At 42.1% G+C, this 20,513-nt stretch overlaps 1 protein-coding gene across 3 annotated transcripts in view; it reads right to left on the bottom strand.

Moving 5' to 3' along the window:
* The window catches only part of lmo7a (LIM domain 7a), a 225,001-nt gene extending 209,399 nt beyond the window's left edge, over positions 1–15,602 (bottom strand). For 2 of the 3 annotated variants that reach the window (XM_043691399.1, XM_043691397.1), the window contains exons 1-2: positions 15,054–15,217; positions 14,879–14,963 (exon numbers count right to left, since the gene is read on the bottom strand). In XM_043691399.1, the coding sequence (XP_043547334.1) occupies positions 14,879–14,963; positions 15,054–15,202 (234 nt within the window). In that variant the 5' untranslated portion in view covers positions 15,203–15,217. Of the gene's footprint in view, positions 1–14,878; positions 14,964–15,053; positions 15,218–15,486 lie in introns of those variants that run through there. The other variant, XM_043691398.1, reaches the window with a different exon arrangement.
* Between the last annotated feature and the right edge of the window lie 4,911 nt (positions 15,603–20,513).

Genomic DNA, 20,513 nt, shown 5'->3' with positions numbered 1-20,513 from the left:
TTCCTCAGGAGTATTGTCTTGGGCCCATCCATTTTCAGCTGTTTCAATGATTTTCCCTCCACCATAATGTCAGAGTGGGATGCTACTGATCATTGCACAATATACACTTGACCCCTCAAATACTGAGGCACGATGCCCAAATACAGCAAGACCTGGATAATATCCAGTTTTGGGCTAGCAAGTAGCAAGTGACATTCAGGCCATGCAATGGTAATGACCATCTCCAACACGAGAATCTAATGCCCCTTGACATATAATGGCATTGCTATCAGTGAATCCTACTCCAACACATTGAGAATACCATTGAAACTGAACTGGACTAACTGTATAAACACTGGGGCTACAAGTAACTGTGGTACAAGTAACTCACTTTCCGACTCCCCAAAGCCCGGTCACCATCTACAAACCACAAGTCAAGAGGGTGACAATATTCCCCACTTGCTGGGTAAGTGCAACTCCAATAACACTTGAGAAGTATGAAACCACCCAAGACATAACAGCTCACTTGACTGGCACCTTACCCACAAACATTCACTGCCTCCACTACTGCTCAGTAGCACCAGTATGTACCATCTGCAAGGTGCTCTGTAACAATTCATTAAGACTCCTTAGTACGTTAGAAACCTATCCTAGGATAGAGACAGCAGGTACATGGAAAAATGACAGCCTGGAAGTTCCCCGCCAAAACACACACTACTGTCGCTTAGTGATAACTCACTGTTCCTTCAATAATTGGTTGGTCAAAATCCTGGAATCCACCTTCAAAATCAGCACTGATGGCACACCTACACCAAATGAACTGTGAAGGTTCAGGAAGGGATCTCGTCATTTTGTCAAGGGCAACTAGGGATGGGCAGTAAAGACTTGCCCTGCCAGCTAAGTGAAAAAGAAACATTGTGGAAATTTTGTGAAGGAATATTTAGCACAAATGCCAAATTGTCCAAGAACAACATTACTTCCACTGCTGTACTTCCTACTGCTCAATAAATCTGTAGTGTTTTGAAAGTATCAAGACTGCACTCAAAATTCTAAAAAATCATGCAGAAATTAAAGTTGAAAATATTCATCCATTGTTGCCAAGTTAAATATTTGAATCATTTACTTATGCTTTTTAGCTAAAAAAAAGTTTATGTTATAGACAAGTTATAACAACACAATGGTTTTCCTTTCATCTAAAAATCCCTGAAGATGCAACATTTATTGTTGATTCAAAGCTTTACTGTGTGGTACAACTGAAGTGAAATCCAGCCATAATATTTTCCTTGAGAAAAGAAAGAAAAAGTTCAATTGATCCCCAGAACAGAAGGTTCAGAATAGACCACCAAGCCTTTTCTGCTATTTAACCATGGCTCATTGTCAGAGTCAACTCCACATATCCCTCAACTCCACATGATGAAAAATATCTGTCAATCTCAACATTACATATGTTCAACAGTACAGCATTCACTACCAACTTTGGTAAGAATTCTAAAGACTCAGCCTTTTGAGAATAATTTTACATCTCAGTTCCAAATGATTGGTCACTAATCCTAAAACCAGTCAGAGGAAACAACTTCTCAGTTGCTGCCTATTGAGACCAGCATGGACCCATCAAAATTCCAGGGAACACGGATCCAGTTTGCCTGAGCTTCACATCAGAGGACATTCCTACCATCCCAGGAGCTAATAAAGTGAATTTTCACTGTGCCACCTCAAAAGTATATTCTCCAGAGATGTACTCAACTACATGGACTCAAGAGTTTAGCAAAAAGGAAAAACAGTCAGCTGTGAACTATAAACAGAATTAGATGATCTCCTCACAAATGAGGTAATCTGAATCATTCCACCTCTCCTGACACTGCTGCAGAGAAGTAACTTCACTGTCAATTATGCATTATCACAAATTTAGGATTACTAATTAGTAAATGAATCATAGCAGCATACTGACATACACAAGTGTTGCAACTCTTACACAACTAAATTGAAAAGAAGTGTTGCTTTGTTCCACAAAATCAGAATTCAACATTCTTCCATTCAAAGCAGACAAAAACACAATGTGACTGCATGCAGCCAGTCTTGCACAAGTTTAATTTTTAATTGCAAATTCAAGCAACCATGTGCATAGCAATTTAAATACAGCCATCACTGGTTCAATAATATTCAGATGATACACACTCAAGTCTTGAGCAGTAAAACAGGGAGTTATCCAAACTTTGCTTTGCTTCAGAAAGAGACGATAAGACAGAAAGATTTACATTTACAGAGCACTTTTCAAAACCTCTGGATGCTCCAAAATACTATACAGCTAATTGATGTACGGAATAAGGCGGCCAATTCAAACACAGCAAACTCTCAAACGTGATAACAACCAGAAAATTTCAGTAAGATTTGTACGCTTGCCTTTATTGGTCAAAGCATTATTTACAGGAGTTGGGAGGTCATGTTGCAGCTGTACAGGACATTGGTTCGGCCACTGTTGGAATACTGTGTGCAATTCTGGTCTCCCAGCCAGAGGAATGATGTTGTGAAAGCTGAAAGGTTCAGAAATGGTTTACAAGGATGTTGCCAGGGTTGAGGGGTTTGAGCTATAGGGAAAGGCTGAATAGGCTGGGACTATTTTCCCTGGAGCATTGGAGGCTGAGGGGTGACCTTTGAGGTTTATAAAATCATGAGGGGCATGGCTAGGGTAAATAGACAAGGTCTTTTCCCCAGCGTAGAAGAGTCCACAACTAGAGGCATAGGTTTAAGGTGAGAGGGGAAAGATATAAAAGAGACCTATGGGGCAACTTCTCCATGCAGGGTGGTATATGTATGGAATGAGCTGTCAGAGGAAGTGGTGGAAGCGAGTACAATTGCAACATTTAAAAGGCAGCTGGATGGGTATACGAATAGGAAGAGTTTGGAGGGATATGGGCCAAGTACTGGCAGATGGGAATAGATTGGGTTGGAATATCTGGTCGGCATGGACGAGTTGGCCCGAAGAGTCTGTTTCCCTGCTGTACATCTCTATCACTCTATAACTCAGACATGCAGGGGTGGACCTGTGAATCATTACCTCTTGACATAAGATGTGTCATAGCTTACAACTGCACTGGAATGCTAGAGATGCACAGCAGGGGTACAGACCCTTCAGTCCAACCCATCTATGCTGACCAGATATTGTAAATTAATCTAGTCCCATTTGTCACATTTGGCCCATATCTCTCAATTCTTTGCTTTCATATACCCATCCAGATGCCTTTTAAAATGCTATAATTGTACCAGCCTCCACCACCTTGTCTGGCTGCTCATTTCATACACGCAGCATCCGCTGTGTGGAAAAAGTTGCCCCATAGGTCTCTTTTATATCTTTCCCCTCTCACCCTAAACCTATGCCCTCTAGTTCTGGACTCCCTGACCCCAGGGAAAAGACCTTGTCTATTTACCCTATTCATGCCCCTCATGATTTTACAAACCTCTATAAAAGCATTTTGTTGTGGTTTTACAGTCACTGACTAAAAAGTAACAATATAGGGTCTAGAAAGTGTAGAACTGAGTTAGATGAGAGGAGATTCCTACACCTTCATGCTCCATCTGTTCTAAGTTTGGAATCTTGCAGGTGGTAACAAATAGGAAGGCCACACGTGACATTGGGACATCAGCTGGTCATCTGGAAAAACAAAGCATTGACAAGGTACAACAATCCCAGAATCTCAATAGCAATTTTAAGAAAAAGTATCTAGAGAGTCACTTGGTGGGAAAGAGTAAAAATCTGACAAAAGACCTTTCTAAAATGTCAATATTTGAAAACTAGATTTAGAATTTTTTTTGACAAACTTGTAAATTCAAATAAACATGGTTATGGAACCAGACAACATAACTATCAAATCATCTGTTCAATATTAGATTGTTTGCCAGTCATTGGAATTTGAATAATCCACCACAGGACGCTCGAGTACTGGCTTTTGATCATAAGTGTACTCAGAGAGCGGACACAAGAATTAACCCAAATAATCTGTCTGAGATAAGGCAATCTCTTTATTCAAGTTTTTGCTTTGCAACATTGTGAAGAAAAATTGGATAATGAGGGACCAAAGATGAAAAGACAGACATCCTTTCCAGGTTGTAGACCAACATGCTTCACATCTTCACCTTCACTCAGCCAGAGAACAAATAATCTTATCGTAGATGTTGCTTCTCCCCTCCCATTCTCTCAACCTCTCTCCAAGGCTTGTCCAGTGTTTTCAAAGTACTAAATTGATGTCAGCCGGAACCTATAAACACTATCCTCTGGGACGCACAAATGTTTATCTCGCACAAGGTTCATTAACTGAAGTCTGCTCTTTACTTTTTCCCCATATTTTACAGTGTAAAATTATTAAGTCTCCCCCCTACTGGCCTCCGCTCAAGGTGGTCAATACAGGAGCAGTGCCCTTTCCTTTATGTCCATCGCCATCGATACTGGCCAGATATTCAGCTTAGGGTTGCGAAGACATTGTTCAGATCATCTGTGATACTTGGACATATGCTCAGGACCCAGCTAACATCCTGTTACCTCAATTTCTAAATCCCCATTGGTATTTTCTGAATGACCTCCTTGTGAAATAAATTAGGCACATTAACAAACAGGCAATAATCAGAGGACGGGAGATAATCCAAATCCCTGGGTTTAGCAGTATGTTAGTTCCCCAATTCCTCTTACCAGGTGGTCAAGTCTACATATTCAACATCATCCCTCAAGGCACTGACATGTTGCTGGAGTGTATAACATGCCTGATCCAAATTGCTGTGCTTCACACCAGATTGAGCAAATGCATTTAGTCAATGACAGAACAACTTGAGGACTGATTTAGTTATTGCTCCAAATGTCATTTACGTCTGCCAAAGCTTGAACAATAACCATTCCTCTTTACATGTTTCAACCTTCCCCACTCGCACCTGTTGGGTGTAAGCACACTAAATTTTGAAATATTTTCCTCAATTAGCCTTCACTGTTCCTAACCAAATTTTGTTTTAAATTATTGCATGCAGATAATATTGTTTAGGGAGGGGGAACACATGCAACACTAGTAGCGTCACAATCTCATTCCATGCATGTCAGAGTATCAAACAATAGAGAGACTTCAACTCATGTTTCAAAATAATAGCTGCTATTACTTTTTTCACCATAACGTCTGACGCAAATGATCGAATTATCTTTACTCATCATTTCATTTGACAGAATTAGTGGATCTGAGACTATGTCTTTCTCTTAAAATGCTAGAAGAGAAAAATAAATGTGCACTCTACAAACAATTCAATACAGAACAGATGGCCATGAGAGAGGAGATGGGAGCATCGCAGTCTTGTCACTGGACAAATAATCCAGAGATCCACATAATGCTCCAGGGATATAGGTTCAACACCCACCATAGCAGGTGGTGAAATTTAAGTTTAGTGACTAAATCTGGAATTGAAAAGTTTCCTTCCCCCTGGAATAGTCACCATGTCAATTGTTATTGATTGCTGTAAAATCTCACTAATGTCCTTTAGGGGATTAGATCTAACATCCTCACCCAGTCTGGTTTACATCCGACTCCAGATTCACAATTCAATTGATCTTTACTGCCCTCTGAAATAGCCCAACCAACCATAACAAAGTGAAGGACAGGCAACAAATAGTGGCCTCAGTGATCCACATACGCCACAAAGGAATGAAGAAAAAGTATGTACATTTTCACTTTAATACATACAAAAATATACCTTACAATTGTATTGGTACATAATTACAAGAATGTCAGCTTAGTGGGAATGTTACTACATTAATAATCCAAAGACATGTGATTCTTAACTGCTCTCTGAACAAAGCAAGCTAGTCAAACTACGAGAAAACGTACAAGAAAATTAAAACCCAATTGTCTACCAGCACTGACTTAGACACTGTACATGCCAGATCCATCCATTGCTAATGACCCATGCAGTGTTTGTTCTCACTAACATCTGGATACTTATATCAAAATTGAGAGAGATTTGCCAAAGACGAGAAAAATCACTGTCTGATTTTTAGAACGCTACCTGTCCATCAAAATCCTAGGTCACTCAATCGTCATCCCTGGGTATGTGCTGTCTCACAGGCAGGGCAGACCCACCAGAGGTTGCAGGTCACAAATAATTAAGGCCACTACATTTGACTCTCAGCCCCATGAGTCTTTGTGGCAATAGGTCAAACACAGGAAAGAAAATCATGTGGTTACCAACTACCATCCTCTCAAGGCACTTACTCAGTTGACTAACAATGTTGTGCAGAATAAGGCTAACACAACTTTAATCATTGCTCTGGTTGAGAAAATGGAGGCCAATATCCTGTCCTTTCCTTGCCTCATGGACTGCAAAGGGTGAAGCAGAGAAACACACTGTGGCCTTCCATTGCTGCTATTTTGTTGAAATAAGCCAGGACTGTGGAGATAGCAGCAAGCACCTTTCCTTAACTACAATCAAATGCCTTAGCTTGGGTTATCTCCTTAAAGAAAGTGTGCCTTTTGAAATTACTTACAGCTTGGATAGACTCGAAAAAAGGACCTTACTACTATCAGCTGATGAATTGGTATTCAAAGGTTTACCACATCTGGAAGCAGCATTGAAGGTAGCAAGGACAGCCAACATAGCCTGGGTGAGAAATTTCTATGCTCAGCTGTCCACATTAGTGGCTCAGGATTATGAATCCTTAAGTGCTATCCTGCTAGATTCCACTTGAAACAGATGGTGACAGAACAGAAACAAGGGGAAAACATACATAACTTCACCCTTACCAATCCACCCAAAACAGATGCATCTATTGATGACAAAAATCAGTGATCACTGCACAATATGGAGACAAAGTCCCCTCTCTAGACTGAAGACTACCCTCATTGTGCTGTGTGGCACTACCGTGATGTTAAATCGAATAAATTCAGAACAAGTTAACTGCAGGCTGTAACTTCAGCATTAGCCTCATTCTGCCCAATTCATCGAGCCAAAGACTAATGTTGGTTCAATGAGTAGCGTAGGACAATATTGCAGTTGCAGCAGCAGCACCATGCCCACTCGAAAATGAGATGCAATCCTGGCAAAGGCACAGCAGAGGATAATATATAGGTTAAAACAGAAGCAGCAGCCAGTCTGCTTCCAGAATGTTTAATGTTCTTGTGTGTTCTAACTCCATTCACATTGTGGCATTTCTACTCAGTGATGTGCAGCTCCATGACATGACCACAAGATTGCTCTCGTCTGCCTTGCACACAGAACAATTGTTGTCAACACAAGCTTCTGCAGTGTGATTGGACCATGCATCAATAACACAGAGACCACTGGAGAAATTCTAATGTCAACACCACGTTCTCCAGTGTTAATGGGCAGAATGTTGAACAATCACTCCCTTCATTCTTCAAGCCAGCTTTACAAGCATTCAGACAAATTCTTGCACAATTAGCTGCAATGGACTGAATACAGTATCGGAGTCACTGTAAATGTTCTGTCCCAACTTCCATATGGTCAACCTTCCAGAAGGATGCCAAAGAAACAACAACAAAAGACACTAAGCTCACCTTGAAAGTAGCAGCATTGACAACAGCGATTGAAAGATGTTATAAATTGTTGAAAATGCCTCTGAACAATTAATTGATGAGGCTAAGGCAACAGTAGGAGGAGGAAGAAAAGGAATAAAATTCTGCATTCTGGATCCGACTACCTCCAAAGATCCATGGGTCAAGGATTAAGCTCTTCAGTCACAAAGCACCACAGCAGAAACCTGTAACCCCAAGTGGCCATCATCCTTGAAATCAAGGGTCAATCGCGATGACAGTGGTTACCTCTGACTAGAACCAAACCAGACTAGCCATATAAACAATACCTACCAAAGCAGGTCAGGCAGGGAATTCTGCGTCAAGTAACTCACCTCAGCACCCCTCAAAAGCTGTTCCTCTACAAAAGCACCAGGTCAGGAGTGCAATGAAATATTCCCCACTTGCCTGGATTGTAGTTCTAACAACACAAAAACCCAACACCATTTACAAAAAAAAGTCTACTGCATCCACACCCCATCCACCACCTTAAACATTCACCCCTTCCAATGCCAGCACTGTGGGTGCACACTGCAGTAGTTCAAGGTGGTGATTCACCACCATCTCTAGGACAATTGAAATGCCAGTCTTGTGGCAATCCCATGACCACTGGTCATTGTCTTAAAAACCCATTTAATTCACTAGGGATGGAAACCTGCTATCTGCACTTGGTCTAACCTACATGCACCCCAAACTCTCAGCAACGTGGTTGACCTTTAATAGCCTTTGGACAATTAAGAAAAGGCAATAACTAATGGCCTAGCCAACAATGCTCACATCCCTGGAAGGCATTCAAACAATTGAATTAATACAGTTCCAAGATTTGTAACTATAGGGCACCACAATTGGTCTTAAATTAAGAAAACTGTAAATGGTATAAAAATGTTTTTAAAAGATCCTGTAATTACACAAAGGTTAGTAAAGAAGGATTCATACCAAAAACATAACCCACACTAATTCAAAGTCTTATCATTTTGTATAGTTTATTATAAGATGTTGAAGCTTCCACATCTTGGCTATTAATAATCTCTACTAGATAACCAAAGAATCAACACTGTAATTGAGAGTTTCACTCCCATTGAAACTCATAAGTACTCCCAACATTAACACAAAACATCAACACTCGATCCTGCTAGCCTCTTATTAAAGACTGAATTTAGTTTGCTCTGAGCCTGAGGAATCACACTCAGTCCCTACATTCCATTTCCTCCCACCTCAAAATTTCAGGCAATAACCACACCAGCAGCTTGAATTTATGTAGCACATTGATCAGAAAAAAATGTGACAGCAATTCACATAACGGGTTATTAGGGCTGATGACCAAAAGCTTGGTCAAAGAGTTCTTATAGTCTGGAAGGTAGAAACAAAATAGCCAACAAAAAAAAAGGGAAGTTTTGACATATTTTATAAAACTTTGGGCCCTAAAGATGAAGGCAGAGCCAAATTTAAAATAACAGAATCTACAGTTCTAGCTTTGACAACAGAGGGCAGGTTTCTGGAAGGGTTGTCGTGCTCGAGGAGGTTAGAGAGGTAAGACTGGGAAAGAGGAGAGTTGTAAAGTAGACATTACTTCATCAGTAGCCATTAACATTATCAAGTACGAGGTGGACTGACAAACAAGACTATGCAAGTCAGAATATAGACAGGGTTTGCAATCACCTCAAGATTAAGAGAGGACACAGTGCAAAAGCCAGGCAGTGTGTTAGAATATCCACTCAAGTCTGAACAAAGATAGGGATGTGGGCTACAGCATGTGCTAAGGCAGCATCAGACAAAGGTATGGGGATGGACGTAAGGGGTCCTAGTGAAGGCACAGATGTGTGGTCAGAAATTTTCAAACAGAGTCAGGCAGCATCTGAGCAACAGGAAAAATCGATGTGTGCGCGAGAGAGAGAGCTCACTCTGTTCACTCAGCGCGGGCTCGGAGGAAGCCACAGTGGTCAAGTACTATATACAGGTAAGTAAGGGTGACTTGATGACAGGATACTCTGCTTCTGTGCAGTTATTCCAGTGATGAGAAAAAAAAAGTGATCCTGAAGTAATTCACTCGCAGTCGTCTTTGAGTTGGGATAAGCATTTCTGCCAACGTGCCGTTATTTTGGAAGCCTGACTTGTTCAATCCTGAAGACTGGACCCATTATGTGGAACAAATGTGTTATTTTTTTCTGGACAAATCACATTTGGGAGATGAAAACCAATGAGCAATTCTCCTGACAGAATAAGGGACCCACAGTTTTTTTTTCCAGATATTAGGAGCCTGATATTTCTTGAGGTACCAGATACTAAAACCTTTCAAAAGTTGACAAAATTTAATTAAGGAATATTACATCCCCAAGTCTCTAATTTTGAGATTATATTGGTCTTACTTGGCAGTTTGAGAACCAGGGGAATCCATGATGGGATTTTTGACAAGGTTAAAGCAACTGGCAGAGGCATGTGACTTTGGTTTAACCCTTAGTGAGATTCTAAGAGACTGTTTGTTTAGTACATGGGGTTAATAACGTAACCATACAAAAGCACTGACTAGCTGAAGCCTTCAAACAGGCACTACACCAGGCTTTGTCATTACAAAGTGCAACAAATGGAGCATACAACTTACAATGTATTTTGATAGAAGTGGACATCCTTACCAATCCGGCTGAGCTTGGGGGACACCACTCAAGTAAAGGCAAGAGCATAGCCTCACTCAGGACATGTGCTGAACAGAGGGACTCTAAGTCAGCCCAGAGCAAGACCCCAAAACAAAGCCAAGCCTTGTTCAAAAAGCCAACAATTTCTTTCAGGATCTGGGCCAGCAAGCCATTGCAGATGTTGCCGATACGCAGGCTCGAGACAGAGTGTGCCGAGGCCTGAATCAAGAAAGAGAACTCATAGGCTGGTATCCAGGAGAGTGCACACCTTGGAAGGCCCACCTCAAATCTGACTCAGAGCAGCTACATTGCTCATCAACATCCAAATCAGAACCAACAGAGTGTGTGGCTAAATGGTCACCTGGTTCTAATGGAGGTTGATACTGGAACAGCTGTATCAGTGCTTGCAGAACCAGTCTTTAACAAAATTCACTCTGGGCTCCAACCCTTAAGTTGGTGTAAGATATCGACTAGACTGAGAACCTATACCGGGGAACTTCTACAGTTTAAGGGGACAACTTGGGTTCTGGTCTCGTATGAGAAGCAGCTGGTTCAGTTACCACGGATTACAGTAAAAGACTCGGGTCCAAGCCTGATGGCATGAAATTGGTTGCAAAAGATTCACCTTGACTGGCTCAGTATTTTTTTGATTTAGAAACTTTCTGCCCTAGTGAAGTCCTAATTACACGGGCATTTTTCAGGAAAGTCAAGGCCACCTCACAGTTTGACCTGGAAACAATTCCACAATTTTGCAAGGCCCGCCTAGTGCCATTTGCCTTACGTGCATAAGTAGAGGCAGAGGTCAGGAGGCTGGAGAGCAATGGAATCATCAAACCAGTATAATTTACAGAATGGCCAGCTCCAGTCAAGTAACTTGTTAAGCTTAACAGTTTGGTTCACCAGTAAACAACCTCTGTCAGCTGGATAAATATCCAATCCCTCACAAACTTGGCTTACAATTATTACAGAAAATTCAGTCGTAACCTGGTCTCCATTCTGGCAGCCATATATCAGCTGTTGAAAGGAGGTCATCCTTGGATATGGTCTCGTAGCCAAGACGTAGCCTTTCAGCAAGTTAAGCAGCAGCTAACATCATTTAAGGATGATCCTCTCCCAAGTGAGGGTAACAGAACCGGTTTTAAGCTTCCCACGTAGTTGAGATGGTCAAAAAGGCAAAATGACACCTCTTCTTCCTCAGGCAGCTCAGGACGTTTGGCATGTCCATGAAGTATCCTCACCAATTTAATCAGTGTCCTGGTGCATAACATCCTGGTACTGCAGCAGATGTTCTGAGCTTAAAAATGTGTTGCTGGAAAAGGACAGCAGGTCAGGCAGCATCCAAGGAGAAGGAGAATTGACGTTTCGGGCATAAGCCCTTCGTCAGGAATGAGGAGGGTGTGCCAAGCAGGCTAAGATAAAAGGTAGGGAGGAGGGGCGTTGGGAATGCGATAGGTGGAAGGAGGTTAAGGTGAGGGTGATAGGCCGGAGAGGGGGTGGGGGCGGAGAGGTCGGGAAGAAGATTGCAGGTCAAGAAGGCGGTGCTGAGTCTGAGGGCTGGGACTGAGAAAAGGTGGGGGGAGGGGAAATGAGGAAGCTGGAGAAATCCGCATTCATCCCCTGTGGCTGGAGGGTTCCTAGGCGGAAGATGAGTCGCTCTTCCTCCAGGCGTCGTGTTGCCATGGTCTGGCGATGGAGGAGGCCAAGGACCTGCATGCCCTTGGCGGAGTGAGAGGGGGAGTTAAAGAGTTCAGCCACGGGGCGGTTGGATTGGTTGGTGCGGGTGTCCCAGAGGTTACCCTCCAGCCACAGGGAATGAATGCAGATTTCTCCAGCTTCCTCATTTCCCCTCCCCCCCCCCCACCTTTTCTCAGTCCCAGCCCTCAGACTCAGCACCGCCTTCTTGACCTGCAATCTTCTTCCCGACCTCTCCGCCCCATCACCCTCACCTTAACCTCCTTCCACCTGTCGCATTCCCAACGCCCCTTCCCCCAAGTCCCTCCTCCCAACCTTTTATTTTAGCCTGCTTGGCACACCCTCCTCATTCCTGAAGAAGGGCTTATGTCTGAAACGTCGATTCTCCTTCTCCTTGGATGCTGCCTGACCTGCTGTGCTTTTCCAGCAACACATTTTTAAGCTCTGATCTCCAGCATCAGCAGTCCTCACTTACTCCACTGCAGATATTCTGCCCAGGACCATAAACTACGGAAGGTGGTGTGCACACCCCAGACCATCATGGAAGCCAATCTTCCATCCATGGTCTCTATTTACACTGCTTTTTGCTGCAGAAGGCTGCCATCATCAAAGGCCCATCACAATCTGGTCATGCTTTCCTACAACCTCTTCCATCAGGCAGAAGATACAGAAACTTGAACACATGCACCAGCAGGTTCAGGAACAGCTTCCTCTGACTGTTATTAGAGTGATGAATGGAGTCTCTAACTTCAAATAAATACTGATCTTGCCTAGGTGGACATCCTATGCAACATAATCTGTATGCCTCTGGCTAAGTTATTTTTCACCGTGATCTGTATATACTTGCTTACTATGATGTGCCTGTACTGCTCACAAGCAAAGCTTCTCACTATACTGAGGTACACGTGACAATAAATAAATCAAATTAAAGTACTGACACACCATGATCCAAGCGAGATCTAGTGCTGACATACAATGCCTCCCTGTACAGTCTCGGGGTAGTGTTGCTTCACAGATGCACAATGGAGAGAATGCCTAATGGCGTATGCTTCCTAGACCTTGGCTGATGCAGACTGCCAAAACACCCAGATAGACAAGGAAAGCTTGTCTATCACCTTTTGGTGTGAGGAAGTTCCATCAGTACCTATAAAAGGATATATATATTTGAAATAATGACAGACCATAAACCCCTGCAAGGCCTACTCAAAAAAGGATAAGGCCATACCATTTATAGCTTCAGGTCAAATTCAGGGCTCTCATTCTAATTGCGCATAATTAGAAGTTGAAACACTGTTGGGGGGGGGGGAAAAAAGAGATAAAGAGTCTGAGACTCTTCCAAACAAGAGCAAGTTTACTTCAGAAGATAAAATGTTTGGTGCCGAAACCATATAGGGCCATTTCCATGGTTAAGAGGCACAGTCAGATGAGGTCAGCTCCCTTGACATACAAACTTTGGGGTAGGTGAGGCAGTCCTGAACAAACACATGGACCACATAAAAGCTGCAAGCTCTTCCCCTCTGTTGAGTGAAGGAACCTCGAGTCGGAGGTGGTCACGGTGACGTTGCAGCCTCAATGTGTCTACTGCTTGAAGAAGAGGATGAATCTTTTCCCAAGATACACCTTGTGCAAGAGACTATACATACTTCTCATTATCTGATGGAGAGTTGGTGCAACCGGACCTGGTGCGAAAACAAACCCAAAGAGTCTACAAGTAAAAGAACACGCCACATCCCCAGACAGACAGGGGGAGGAAGGATGAAGTGCTTTTAAATGAGGTCAACGAAGTGGACCTCATGCCACGAGTTCCCTGATTGGGCCAGATTCACAGTCCTGGCAACAAGATAGAAGCCAGAGTATCAGAGGCTCTGTTCACTCAAAGCTGAGTCTCAGGAAGCTGTACTGGTGCCAGTCCTCTATACGTGTTAGTTAAGGGTGACATACTGATGGGTTACCAGCCTCTGAAGTTACCACAGGGAACATTAAAGCAAACTAACTCAAATCAAAAGAATGTGGTCAGCACCCTTTCTTTCTGCCACTAAGTCAAGTAAACACTACAGTCTTTCAAACAATTTGCCCTTAATTCAGAGACGCTTTCATTTTAATAGTCCTTACGACATTTGTTGAATGTTTTCTGAAGTCTGTATTTACATTTACTCCCTTGAACAACATTCCCAATAAGCAAATAATCCAACAAACAGGTCAACTCTCATAATCCCTGTTCCCACTTGGTCATTTGTTGGAAATTCCACCATTAGCAAGGAGAAGTCCCATAATAGAAGGGGTCTGACAAAGTTCTAATCCAGATTCTGTAACTTGCAAACACTAAATTCGTCAAAAATCTCAGTGAGCTACATTAGCTTTAAAAACCCTGATTATTTGAGCCACAAAGGATAGACGGTGACAGTGTCTGCCCTAAATCACTGACTCCCTCCCTTGTAAGAGATTTCAGACGTGTCAAAAGATAAATGCATTTATTTTAAAATGTTCCTTCAACTCCATGTTCACAATAGTGCAAACCCAACAAACTGTACATTTATCCGTCTGTACCCGATTATCAGAGTGCCAACTTCAAAGCTACATTAAAAGGCGGCTTGCTGCAAACAGAAACAAATCCAGCCACTAAAAACCTCTTCTCTCTGACATAAGGAAAACCAAGTCGCCAGATTAACGAGATAAGCAGACTTTCAAGAATCGGTCATACGCCTAGGGGTACAGTGCTAATCCATCAATCATTCACTGAATGGAAAATACATAAAAGAAAACACTGAAATGTGTCGAAATAAAAACCCTCTGTAGTGGGATATAAAAAAAACTCAAAAAATGCGCTCACGGATAAGTTATTTAATAAAAACAGTACTCCACAGAGCAATTGAAGTCGACACTTTAAAGTTATATTAATTGAACCTGACTTTGGAACAAGAACAAATGGAAAGTAACACGCCAGAAGGAAACAATAACAGAACCTGCTGAATTTGTGTAAAATACTTTTAAAAACAAATCTGGAGAAACTTATCAACTCACCTCTACCCATCGCTGAGCGTCTCTGAATGCCAAGACGTGGTCAGGATCCGCCTGCTGTTTCCACTCCATCGCTCGGTAGCAGACACTGGGGGATAAAAAGTACACGCGAGGTTACTTTATGACCAACACCTTTGCCAAAAACTCGAGGCTGGAGGACGACGCAGAAGGCGGTTACAGTGAAAGAAGTGAAGCTGGGGAGAAGTCAGGTAATTGTGCAGCTCCCCAGGATCTCGGGTGCGGCGCTGTGACTGCACTTGCACTGAACAGTTTACATGGTCGAGTGGAGCAACAGCTAATTTCACTCGGAAGTACGGAGCTGCACATTAGTTGTAGAAATAACCTACCCACCCCTCTTTCCACTAACTAAATGAAACATTTCGAAGTACAAACAGACTGAGCTCTGGGACTGGTTAAATCCCATCTAGTCCACTGTTTACTGCTGTAACTCACCCAATTATCTCCCCCCTTCTAATTTACCTGGTTCTTCAACTTTAGGGACGTATTTTAATTTTTGCATTAATTACAAAATGAAACCAATTCTCCCTTGTTGCGCTAGACAAGCAAAGTACTGCTTTGGAAATGTCTGTTAAGCCTACAACCTGTCTTACCTAGTCTAACACCTCCACCCGCCGCTTTCAGACTCTCTCTCCCATGTCTCTGGTAGTTTTAACACTTTCTCGCACATTCACCAGCGTCACTTCTAACCTGAGTATCTCAGGGAGAAATACTGGCTAAACAGTTCCGCTAATCCGCCCAGGCTGTCACTCAACGCTTTCACCCGCCCATTGTATGATAATGAGTAACACAGCACGGTCTTAATTAGCTTGGAGCAGAGCACAGAACCCCATCCTTTCCTCTTTCCTCTTCCCTCCCTCCCCCCTACGCAATATGTGTGAACTGAAGTTCTGTTTGTATTTTAATGGAAATAAGGCCAGGTTTACAGAGATTTAGATGCAAACCAGCCTATATGCAGAGTACCAGAGCACTACTAAACTGCCCCAGAGGACCAAAATACAGTATTAAAGATTCTATCTGTTTAAGGTTCCAGATATACCATGATTCAAGGGCGAAACAGATTACTTCTATTATGCTATGATGCTCCCCATGGTTGAACATTCCACTAAAACTCATGAAATTCAATTGACAAGATTTTATCTCCAAAAATATGCTTTACTCACAGAGATGTATAGCACAGAAACAGACCCTTCAGTCCAACTCGTCGATGTCAACCAAATATCCCAATCTAATCTAGTCCCACTTACCATCACTGGGCCTATATCCCTCCAAACCCTTTGTATTCATATATCCATCCAGGTGCCTTTTAAATGTTGTAATTTTATCAGCATCTACCAGTTCCTCTCAGTGAAAAAGTTGCCCCTTAGGTCCCTTTTAAATTGTTTTCCCTCTTATCCTAAACCTATGCCCTCTAATTCTGGACTCACCTACTCCGGGGAAAAGACCTTGTCTATTTATCCTATCCATGCCCCTCATGAGCTGACCTCTATAAAGTCACCCCACAGACTCCGACGCTCCTGGTAAAACAGCCCAGCCTATTCAGCCTCTCCCTATTAGCTCAACCCCTCCAACATCCTTTTAAATCTTTTCTGAGCTCTTTCATGTTATTCCAAATTAAATCGTATAATCGACAGAGCATTTTCCACTCTGAGGTGCCTCAGTACAATTTCAGTACTCTTAATATTTTCCAATATACATTTCATGTTGAGAATGCAGGCTATGAGAGGCCTTGTTGCTTACTCCTCATAGGCCATAATGATCTTTGCTGAAAATGTGTTGCTGGAAAAACGCAGCAGGTCAGGCAGCATCCAGGGAACAGGAGAATCGATGTTTCGGGCATAAGCCCTTCTTCAGGAATGAGGAAAGTGTGTCCAGCAGGCTAAGATAAAAGGTAGGGAGGAGGGACTACCCAACATTGATGTGGAATGGCCCTGCAGAAAGCAATCTCCATGCCCTTGTTTTTGAAAACCCCTACTCTCTTGCCCCTCTTACCTCCCCTCACTAGCAACACTCATGCCTTCCTGTTATGTCTACAGCCAGCCCACAAAACAGGGAGATTGTGATGTCTGTTGTAATATGGGGTCTGACAAAACTCATGGCAGAATTGTCATTTAATTTGCAGTGGAGATCACCCCGTAATAAGTGCAACTTCAAACCTTCATTATTTAGATTCTTCACTGAATGAGTGACCTGACATTTTGGAAGGAAGATTATTGAAGAGGGGTTGGGTGGAATTAACGTTTGCACTTCTTTTCAAGCAAAAAACAAGAGTAGGCCAATCGGGCCACCTATCACATTTCCGACGCCCCTCCCCCAAGTCCCTCCTCCCTACCTTTTATCTTAGCCTGCTGGACAAACTTTCCTCATTCCTGAAGAAGGGCTTATGCCCAAAACGTCGATTCTCCTGTTCCCTGGATGCTGCCTGACCTGCTGCGCTTTTCCAGCAACACATTTTCAGCTCTGATCTCCAGCATCTGCAGATCTCACTTTCTCCTCCATAATGATCTTTCCCTATTACGCCTCTGAGGCGCTATCCCAGGCTGAACACACCCTTCAGTATATAATCCTGGCCATTGAAATGCATCAGCCTACAACACTCAGAGATCACTCATTGCACTGGATTCTAAGTTTCAGACATATATTACTTGGCAAGTTTATAAAAGGTTGGTGACAAATTCAGTGTGTTCTCTCCACTCTGCTAATTCTGATTTCCTTTCCATCATAGTCTTTCTTAATGATCAGTGTCTTAAGGTACTGAGCAGGGAAATTGGTTAGTGTGACTAGCCAGGAAACCAATTTTAAATGTTATTTCAAAAGTCTGTACCACACATGCAGCTATTTGCATTTTTTATAGTCGTTGATCTTTTGTCAGCTTGATTCACAGCACTTTGAAGTTATTCTGGGGAGAAGTATGCTTCAATCATTACTACATCAAATTACCTTGATGACTGATAGGAAAGTGATGTTTGCCAATTGTCCTTGAGAGTTTTCCATTTCTCTGCTTTTTAAGACAACAAGTATTTGAGAGAAAGAATTGCCATTGGGAATAGGGATAGATTAAAAATAACAGTTCTTTTCATCAACCTGGCCACAGTAAAATTGTCTGCTCTAGTGTAACTGTAGATATGACTTTATGAGACTCTTGTCAATATTTTTCAATTGGATTCACAAAAATGTTTTGGAGCTAAGTTTTAATAACTTACAGAGATTTAACAAACCAGAACAATTTGTATTTATGTATCTCCAGCAAAATTGTAATAGGTTCCAGCATGTCGACCCTCAAATTTGTGTTAACCAGAGCTTTAAAAAAGCCAAAGAAGCCCCTATGTAACCAGATTTATCTCCAAACAAGTTGTAGGTCAAAAAGGAACAAATCAAAACAATGACACAATAAATATGTGAAAAATGTCTTTATTTATCAATTTGTTCACACTTCACAATGACCTTACCTTGTACAGTAAAAGGCACAAGAACAGTAGTTTCTTTGTGTCACCAAGTTGATGCAGAACGTAGCACATGAAATTCCTTGCTTCATTTTCTACCAGTGTGCGTTTCATCTTTAAACATTAAAGAGCAATCTCATCAAAGATGACAAAATAGTCCAGTCTCAGCCAAATTAAAAATGTTCCTTGGTGCATATTTGTTCAGGGTGTAGATAAGACCATTTTGAAGTCATCCCTGCAGGCTTGCCTGTGACTTTGCATACTGGCTACTCCGGTTGGCATGGTGACACAATAAACATGTATCATGAGTTTAGCTAATCCAGAATTCAAATTTGGAAATTTGGCTTCTCAATGGCATCCTTCTATAGGATTGACTATTTTGCTAATGGGAATGGCTGAACAATTTTGCCACAAGTGAAGTTTCTGGTCACCTGAGTTTGACCCATTGTGATTTCAGTATGATGCCCTTAATAAGGAGATCGCATTGTGCATTTAGGCCAGAAGCTCCAGTTTTTCACTCCACCCATTGATAGCCATGGAAGATCAATTCTTAAGATGGCCAAACAGATTGATTATTAATCAGGACATCCTTCCAACATAGGCCAATGGCAGGTGGTAAAAGCCAGAGAGATTCCTGGTCACCCATGTGATGGAATGAAATTAGAGTTTCCAACATTCATCACCAAGCTACAAGATGTGTATGTTGCCACAGCAACTTGGACTTCTGGATGAGTGCCATTAGCTGAGTAAGTTGAATAGTTGTTCTGGCTCAGTTTGGTGCCACCAATGTAACGTTGGATCTCCATGTTGGCTGCAGTGGAAGTAGGGCCTGCCTCCTAATGGAGATTGTAGTGCTGTAGGTCAAGCCTGCTTCAGACAGAGAACTGAAGAATAATTCCATTATTGTTACCCACATCACTTTGCAGAGTCAAAACTAGACACCAGGTAGTGATGGAAGAGAGGATGGGAAAGGTGAAGGAGGGCATGGTCAATGGTTGATGTTTTGAGCTTTATGTTTGAAGAAAAAGAGAGGGAGACAACTAGAGGGTTAGAGATCCTTACTATTTTTATCTTTCTCCTTTTTTTGGCTTGGAAGTGTGAGTTGAAATTAGGAATTGACCAATAAACAACAGCTTGTTTTAAAAGAGAACAAAGGCAGAGGTTTGGTGTTGGGACTGGGCTGGCAGATAATGCAACTTAATTACTATTCTGAGGACACTGTTGATGAATCAGCACTGAGGTATTACCATGCTCAGGTTGAATGTTGAATAGGTCGATCAAGGAAGGACCAATGCTAATCAGCCAACCAGAAAGAATGTCGATTGGAAAGAGGAAATGAATGGTTCTGACTGGGTTTGATGGGAGAGTGATTCTTGGAAGCTCCAGTGACTGCTGCTATGTTTTTCTTTCCCTCTCTCGTTTTCTACTGAGTTATGGAGGACTGGAAAAATTTCTGGCTGTAAGAGCTGCTCCCTTTTTTTGAGGTATTTTAGGTGGTGGAGGTGATTTCCTCGAATTCCTGGAGCAGCAATTACTGTTTTATATGCTGTTGCATTTTTTTGGAATTTTGAAAAAAAAAAGTCAAAACAACAGCAGTTTAAAAGGGAGAAGAGCAGACAAAGGAAGCATATGGTGAAGACAGTGCAGGAGAGAGAGAGAGAGAGAACCTGCACAGTTACCGCCTTTGCTGTTTGAATTCGTGTATCGCTGGACATCAGGGTGCTTCTGGGAAAATTAACAAACAGTGAAATTCACAACTAATCTTGGAGGAACTGATGGGCGAAGTTCACAGCACAGAATCAGATAAGTTAATTGTTGTTTTAAGTCTGTCCAAGAGAAAGGCTGCAGTAGTGGGTACAGTGGATTCTTTCTTCATTATATGTTTTTGGAGATAAGTCTCTTGATTAAACTTAAAATATGAGCCATAGCTATGAATTTAACCTGGGGCAGTGTTTGTAGAGGAATAAGACGGTGTTAGTTTCTGGGTCTGTAGATTGTGAAGGAGCAAAAATGGCCGTTGCAGTGATATGTACTTCTTGTCAGATGTGGGAGTTTAAAGAGAGTTTAAGGGTTACTGCAGATTATATCTGCCATAAATGCTTTTGCATGCGAATCTTATAAGATCGAGCGGATCGGTTGGAGAGATAGATAGAAGCGATGAGGAATTTGCAACAGCA

The sequence above is a fragment of the Chiloscyllium plagiosum genome, chromosome 6 (assembly GCF_004010195.1).
Source record: "Chiloscyllium plagiosum isolate BGI_BamShark_2017 chromosome 6, ASM401019v2, whole genome shotgun sequence".
In the NCBI taxonomy this organism is placed as follows: Eukaryota; Metazoa; Chordata; class Chondrichthyes; order Orectolobiformes; family Hemiscylliidae; genus Chiloscyllium; species Chiloscyllium plagiosum.
This window is presented reverse-complemented; position numbering and strand designations above follow the sequence as displayed.